The following is an 8679-nucleotide window of genomic DNA, read 5'->3' on the forward strand; positions in this document are numbered from 1 at the left end:
TTTCTTTTTCTCCTCTGCTTTCACTTTATGTCTTTTCTTCCTTGCAAGACAGCGAGCTCATCACCTCATCTCCATGGTGACTTTGTTCTTCCTTGGCATCCATACATCTCCACAGTAAAAATAGAGTCAGTCAGATTAGTAAAAATAAACATCAGCTCAGCCAAATGTGTCATTACCTCCTGTTACTGTGGCAACCCGCGATGGTAACCAGTGACTAGGCAGCGCAGAGAAGTTCCCTTTTCATTGATCAGCAGGACTGAAGGAAGCAGGAGTGCATTCAGCCCCCCCACAGCTGAAGTCTTAAAACGCATGCAGGCACACACACGTGCACACACACGGGACTTTTCAAAGTGTGTGAAGCACTAATAACTATTTTACAGAGAGTTTAAAGGTGTTTTTGATCCATGGTTCCCACAGCAGCTCCCTCACCCTCCCTTATCTATCATTCTCTGCTACAACCTATTGTTCTTTTCCACAATCTCTCGCCTCCTTGGGTCTTCGCCTGCACTAATTGGACACATGAGCACAACTTCCAAGAAACTGCATTTCGTCAAACAAAACACCAAGGCTGTATTTTTGGGTTTTATGAGTTATAAAAAAAAAGCTAAATTATCCCATAACTGCCAAATATGTGCTTGTATTGTGTTTTAGCTACCTAAGTTCTTTTTTACTAATTTATTTTTTTGATAATTATTTAATTTTTGATAGGCTCTCAATGAAAAGAAAGGACTTTAATTAATATTCATACAATTGTTTTTACTGTTCAGATTGTTAGTATTATTATTGTTATTTATTTCTAGAACGTAAGATCACCAAAATGACTGTCTGTAGTGTATTTGTATTATTTGTATTACAGTATTTGGTCCACTGTGTAGAGTCTAGGCTGTCCTGCAATTAAATCAAAAACTATATTTTGAAAGTCAAGCCGAGGGCCATTTAAAATCAGTCTGAGGGCCACAATTGGCCACCACGTCAAACTTTGGACATGACTGATCGAGGGGGGTATATTGGCAGAAATAGGTTATAACATAATAAGTTTTTTTTTCGTTCACCTGAAAATCAGAATTGCTGTGTTTTTGTTTTTTTTATTTGCTTTTTTTTTTTTTTTGCTTTTTATATCTACAGAGGGAGCAGGTCCTCATCTACAGAGTCCACCAGGTTGCACTGGCTTATTTCTACAGAAGCCCAGAGCAGTCAAACCAAACATTGACTCTAAGACAAAGCCATTCATGTTTTTTCATGTTTTTGTTATTTTTTACATCCTTTCATTGTAGTTAGCAGATCCTACATCATGAGCAGCGTCAAAAAACACCGATTTCTTAACATAAAACTGAATTATTTAGTGATTTTAGAGGTTTTTAAACCATGGTGTGTTTGTTTTGGAGAGGAGACCTCTGCAGATGATTCATCTCTTGTTAAAAACTGTCTCAACAATGAACACTGAAGAAATGCTTGGCACATGGGAGAAGTTTCAGCTGGGTGTAATCTGCAGTCCTTATCGCTATGCCACTAACTCTAAAGTCCACACTTTTTCTTGAAAGCTGCACTAATTCATAATTCTTTTTTTAAAAATGCCAAATACCTACAATGTGGGTGTAGCTCACAGTGATGAGCTGACGGATAATTATTACAGAATCCTCTCCTCAGCTCTGTGAAGCATTTTAGCGCTTTTCAGCTCATTCCTTTGATTAAAGCCACTGTAGTCAAACTGCCCATGATAAAAAAACAACAACACAAAATTAGTAACAAGCTTTTAAACATAGTGAAGGAGGAGAACAAGTCAGAGCTGGAAGAGTGAATATTGTGTTTGAATGATAATATTGTGCTGAGTCTGCTGGATGTGCTTATATGGAAACATTTAACACTTTTAACAACTTTATATGTGATAATAACTCTGCTGCCTTTTCCACTGCCCCCAAGTGGCTGTTACAGATTGCAAGTAATTAGCAGATTTAGAATTTTATTTTTAAGAAAAAGAGGGGAAAAAATAGGGGGAAACTCTTTATTATGAAAGCACTTTTCCAGGTCATTTCCGATTTTTTAAAAAACGTTTTTTCTTTTTTTAAACTAATTTTCAGGTAATTTTTTGTTTGTTTTTGTTTTGTTTTTCAGGCCAATTTGTCTTTTGTTGCTCATTGCCTTTTTCACATGTTTTTGGAAAAAAAAAATTAAGCTAAAATTGCTCAGGTTTCAAAGGGTTAATAAAGTGGAGCTTTTTCATTTAATGTTGAGGGCTTCTGTTTTCTCCATCTGCCTCCTTTCTACTCCTTCACCAATGCTTCCAGTACTCTTTCACCTCCTTTAAACTCTTCCTCCTTTTTTCTCTCTTCCTCAACGTCCAATCCCTCAATATTATTTTCTTCTGAAATTCTCTGATAACTTCCTTCTCCTCTAATTTTCTTTTCTTTCCTGATTACACTCATATCTCCTAGTTGGCTCCCTCCATCACATCGCTCTGGCTCTCCCTTCACCTCCTCTTCTCCTTTTACTTCACCCATCCTTTTCCATCATTTCATTCTCTCTTGTCCTCCCCTCTCCTCTACAGGAGCCCTACCTCCAGTCCATTTGTGAATGCTGTAGTTACCGTTTGGACCCTGACAACCCGGTCCGTTTCCTCAGCCTGCAGTGTGACAGCGGAGAGAGCGAGCCGGTCGTACTGCCCGTCATCCACAGCTGCGAATGCACCAGCTGCCAAGGTGGGGAATAATGAATGTGGCCGAATGGATTTTCATGTTCATCTCTCATGTCAGTGAGAGAAATGCAAATTTGAATATATGTAAAAATGTTTGCATGTGACACACACTCACTCACTCCTGGCTGGCAGCAGACACAGAGGAATGGAAGTGCTGGACATGTTCCACACAGGAGAAGTAAGGGGATGTGATTGAAAATTTAAATTTTTAGCTGCATATTGCAGAATGCATTTTACATTTTTTTTCACACGATAATTGCGTTTTACTGATGAAGTGCGTGAGTGAAATATAAAAGAAAACACCTTTCAAAGGGCTAAATCACACTTGACAAAAATCTGCTGCTGCTCTGGACCTGTTTTTCAACATGGTCTAACTAATATAATATCATGTGAGCCAGAGAACATGATTCTTTTTTTTCTTATGCCACTAGTCTTGGACTGAGTGATAATAGTCCATTTTATTTTGAAATATTGTCCACATGACTTAGCATTTAACAACATTCATCAGGACAACTCATGAGTGGCTGGCATGGCACTAAGGCCAATTAAAACATGAGGAACTGCATTAAAGGGACAGTTCAACTCAAAAATTACACAAAAAACATTTTTCTTCTTACCTGTAGTGCTATTTTTTTGTATGGGACAGCTACAGAATAAAAGGGGTGGAGAGAGGGGCTGACATGCAGCAACGTGCCACAGGCTGGAATTGAACCTGCAAATGCTGCAGCAAGGACACAGCCTCTGTGCATGGGGCACCCCTGTAGTGCCAGATAGTTTTGGTGTGAGTGTTGGAGATATCGGCTGCAGAGATGTCTGTCTTCTCTCTAATATAATGGAAGTAGATGGCATTGGACTTGTGGTGCCAGAGCGCCAAAAAAATACGTGAAAAACTCAACAGCAATGTCTCTTTCCAGAGATCATGTTGACGTATTTTGTTTCACTTTTTCTCCTTTGTTGAATTTTCATTTGCACAGCTTACCATCTGAAGTGGCAGAAGCTAAACACAAATATTACCTATTTATATTTTGACTTGTTGTGTTGCTTGACGAGTACTTTTAATGTACCATAAATCACAGTGGGCGGTGTTCAGGTGTTTCGTACTACTTCGGGTTGGTGGGAGGTCCAGTACTATCAGATGGTTGTAGATGATAGTGTATCGGTTTGGGGGAAATTATAAATAATACTAAAGACGATCATCACATCCTATTTGTGTGTTTATTTTACTTCTAAACACAAATCTGGATATATTTTTGAATCTAATAATAATAGATCCCAAAATAAAATAAATAAAGTCTGCATACTAGAAAATGCTTCCATGAACATTTTTTAAATTACCTCCACATGTGTGACTTTTTGTGTCATAGCCCTTCTTCAGACTATAATAATAATAAGAAGAATATAACTTTATATATATGGCACTTTAACAAAGTTACAGAGTGCTTCATTAAGTGCATATGAATAGAGCAAAGAAATATACAGTAAAAATAAATAAAACAATGTTAAGAGCTAAGATTATAGTCCGGATGAGTAGTCAGGGTAGACTAGAGGATCCCAGATCACAACCATGAACAGCAGGAGTCAGAGGTTCGGTCATACTGTGCTAAACCGTGTTGAGCCTTAAAAGTTAGCAAAGGAATCTTAGTGAGGAAGGCAAGAATCCAGGTGATATGTGACCAACGATTTGTCCCCGTTAAAAAATTACAATGATCCAAATTTATCAAAATATTTTTTTAATTATGTTTATAACATTAAAACAATAAGATTCACCATTTTGCCAACAGATCACAAACCATCGACATGCCACAAAACGAGTAAAACAGAGAAGAAAAGAAGACAAAACACAACAAAAGACACTTTTGAAGACCAAAACAAATAAAGAACACAGTCATGATAATCACTCCTCTGAACATGGTCTTAATGTATCAAAATAATGATCTATTTTTACAAATCAGCAGAGCCTCTCCACAATCTTTCCAGGATAGCTCCTTATAATTGCAGAAGTACTCTCTGCGGCGCACGTACCACTGCACTCACTGACAATAAAACGGCTGCAGATATTGCTGCAGATACCGTACTGACGCTTGTTGTTAGGGGCAATTCATGCTGTTACATAATCCACTGTCTTTTAGGTCACATGCAACCGATGGCTTTAAATTTCATGTTTTGACAGCTTATAAGAGTTGATAAAAAAAACTTTATCTTCTCCATTTAGGTTCAGGCGTGACAAGCTGTGTGAAACACATGATCAGCACAGTGCACGTGCTCACTACCTCTACTCTACCGGGCTCTGAGTACATGTGGCATTTTTTTATGAGCTGTATTAGCCATCATGTAGGTCAACAGACATCAGCAGCATGTGCCAGTTTATGTTCCACATTAAAATGATATAGATACCATGCTCACGCTGCTCTAACTGGCACTGTGCCGGTCACTTTTTGGAACACACCCATGAAAAATACTCGCAGTAACAACACTGATGAATGTGGCCGGCGTTGCAATGAGTTTGAAGGTTTTAAAGACAGCTCAGTAAGGAGCTGCAACGCTCATGTCCGTCTCTTCCTCTCAATACAGTTTCTCAGTCGCTTTTGATTAACGCCACACTGACACACACACACACACACTTGAGTAATCTTCGTGAAACATACGTTTGCCTTTGCCCACCATGAATAATTCAATCAAGAATCCCACCTCTGAAGCAATTATGTGCTAATCCATTCATCAACATGGCTGATTGCGTTAGTTAATTGGATGTGGTCACATACGACGCAGAACATCCCCCCCGCTCATATTCTCCTCCCAGCAACACACTCCTGTGGACATCACGTCTGACGGATTCGGTCGTTACGGCGATCAATCTTTGATAGCATGTGGCCGCTGTCACACACACTCACACACACTTACATGTATTAACTGCCACTACAATGCTCTCTGTTCTGACTGACACACACTCATAGCCACAAGATGACTTTCAAGGATGCGTTTGTCAAAGCTGCTGGGATCTGTAAAACTTTGGCTCATGTTTTTACTGTTATAAATGACTCGCTATAAATTTGAGGTGGATTTGTTACAATAGATTTTTGGATACAGTTCAGATTTAAAACCTCATGACCAAAATATATTAAGTCAAGCTGTTCCAAATAAGGCCGCAATCACCAATTCAGCATTGGAGGGGACCATTTTTAATCATCAACCCCTGTGGTTCACCCCTTCAGGGGGGCCTGGGAGATATTTTTTGGAAACTCAATAGTTAAATTGACCATTTAAGAGCAATCTGAGAGACGCCCTCTAGCTCTCCTGGTAGAGCGGGCGCCTCGTGTACAAAGGCTATCCAGCCAGCAATTTTTGGTTCTAAAAACATGAGACTCATACAATACAGGCAATGCAATTTTAGCAACAATGTCAGCGGCAAGTTTTCTTTTAGTTCCCATAATGTTCTTCTTAAAGTTAGAATAACATTCTCTATAAACATCAAACCATTTTCAAAAAATGTGTTTTATTGTGAACATATCACATTACGTTGCATTTTCATTAAAAAATAATAAGTTCTGTAATCTCAGACCTTAATGACGTTTTCTGAATGTTGCTTTGAAAATGTTCTTCCTTTGTTCTCATGTAGCATTGTGGGAACATTTTCTAAAAGGAACAATATGATCTGTCACCTCTCAGCATCACCAAAACATCCTCAAAACGTTCCGTCTTAGTCAGCATTTAATCTTATAGGAACATCATTTGAAACATTCTTGGAACATTAGATTAAACATTTTTCTGAAAACATTATTTTGAACTTGTAGGTAACATTAGTCAATGTTGTGGGAACGTTCCCTGCTAGCTGGGTATGTTCCTTCCACAGCGGCTGCTGCTGAAGTTTTCCTGTTTAATAAAGGAAAAATAAAAAAGGTTTTTAAGAGCATTTTGAAAGATAAATCTCTCCTGAGCCAGCATCTGTTTGAGAACTGCAGAGGAAAAGTGCTTAGGATTGTGCATCACAATATAAACATGTGTAACATCAAACTTTTTCTCAGTATGGACATGTTGCACATCATTAGCTTGGCTAAATGTTCCATAATTCATCACTCAGTTTAATAAATGGAAACTATGAGCAACAATAAATGTAGTTCATTCAGATTTACCAAAGTGGTAGACAAAAGAGACGAAGAAAAAGTGCCGACTCTGCTAATTTATATTCCTTTAGTTCATTAAAGCTTCCAGCGATCAAATGAATGAAAGAGTTTTCATAACAAATAAAGTTGTGAATACTGTCGAGTGAAGACCATTGCTAAGTTAAATCATCCCACAAACTGCAGTTCAACATCTTCTTAGCATCCTTCACAGTGTTGTTAGGTACGCTTGTTTTTGTTTCCTTGCTGGCTACAAAATAAAAGTGTCTGCAGGCTTTTTCTGAGTATTTTTCACCCCGGGCAGCCCTCAGGAGCACAGCATTTGTACTGCGAACTTTGAAAGCCGTTTTGTCTAAATCATGGCCTGGTTACAGTCATTATGTAATGTGACATATTCTGCTTAATATTAAAAGTGCAAAAACAATACTGGTATCATTAGAAAGCTAGGGATCCCTTCTTTCTGTAAGTGTATAAGACTGAAGGGAGCATTTTGAGCATTATTTAATATTGGGTGCCGTGATTACAGCCTAGCTTAAGATACATTTATGAATGATGATAAAATGCTTCAGAGTATCTGGATCTGAAGGTCATGTTTTGTTGTGTTTGTCAGCAGGATTACAGGAAAAAAAACTGTCAGAATTTCCCAAAACCTGCCAAAAGTGTGTGATGAACAATGGAAAAACCCAATACATTTGATCTAAATCAGGTGGTGGATACACAAATTATCGTTTACTTTTTTAAACATTGCGACTCAGGGCGTTAGGCATCGGTGCAGGTTCGCGCTCTCTGAGTGCCCTTCTAGTTCATCCTGCAGAGGAGGCAGTGAAGTTATGACTCCATCAGTCTCACTGTTTCTCTTCTTCACAGGAGGTGACCTGTCCAGACGCTGAGCAAGTATTCTGAGTGTGTCTGTGAGCTGAGTGTGAGTGTGAGTGTGTGTGTGAGTGTGAATGTGAATGTGTGTATGTACTAGAGAGAGCAAGAGCAGCTGAAAACCAGCTGGGTAATGGATAGAGAATTTGGGAAGGACAGATCCATGGATGGAGGGAGGAGTGGAGAAATGAAGTCCTGAGACTGTTGATGTACACGTTATTCTGTAGTGCTTAGTCATCATATGACTGGAAGCTACTGCTGATCATAGAGTTCCTGCTCTGCAGCTTCACTGTTTATTCTTCAGCCTGTACAGCCTTTTTCTTCTGTGTATTTATAGTAATATTAAAGGACCTGTGATACAGTTCAAGTCAGACCTATTATGCATTGACATATGTTTCATTTGTATGTTGTAAGAAAATGTATATGTGCCTGCAGTCTTCTTAAAGACAGAAATTACCAGAACTGGTTAGGTATTTTTACATGTTGCAGTTCATAGTGCAACATGTGAGTCAATAAACCTTTTCTACATTTGGAGAGTACCGTCAGCTGTCTGTCTATTCAAGAATCTTTTTTTACTAGTAGCTGTTCCAAAAATATCTATACCTTTTTCCAATAAATATACAGTATCGTTTTACGACATACACACTCACCTGCCTCACTTTTACATAATCAGTAAAGGGTTGCCAAGTCTTATTTCATCTTCGTCACAGAGCCTCGTAAAATAAATTTGACCTTTAAAGTTCTGCATAACACTTCTTACCAACATAATGCTGATGGGAGGTTGAGTCTGTTTCCAGTTCAATGAAATTAATCTACGTGCTAAAATGGTTATAAACCATGCTACAGCTAAAAAAAGTTATCTCTTGTACTTCAAACACAGCCAGTGGTGGATCAGGTTCTACCGTGTTTCTTAACTAAAAACTCTGGCGTTTACACAAACTTCCCTTCTTTATAGTCAAGTTACAAACTCAAGGTTTAAACTTGGAGTAGATCCAG

General features: G+C 38.4%; 1 protein-coding gene across 1 annotated transcript in view; it reads left to right on the forward strand.

Moving 5' to 3' along the window:
• Nucleotides 1-8165, forward strand: part of sspo (SCO-spondin) — a 94818-nt gene extending 86653 nt beyond the window's left edge. The window contains exons 116-117 of the mRNA XM_042510441.1: nucleotides 2546-2696; nucleotides 7678-8165. Coding sequence (XP_042366375.1) covers nucleotides 2546-2696; nucleotides 7678-7700 — 174 coding nt within the window. The 3' untranslated portion in view covers nucleotides 7701-8165. The remainder of the gene's footprint in view (nucleotides 1-2545; nucleotides 2697-7677) is intronic.
• The last annotated feature ends 514 nt before the right edge of the window (nucleotides 8166-8679 follow it).

This window comes from Plectropomus leopardus, chromosome 21, assembly GCF_008729295.1.
Source record: "Plectropomus leopardus isolate mb chromosome 21, YSFRI_Pleo_2.0, whole genome shotgun sequence".
Lineage (NCBI taxonomy): Eukaryota > Metazoa > Chordata > Actinopteri > Perciformes > Serranidae > Plectropomus > Plectropomus leopardus.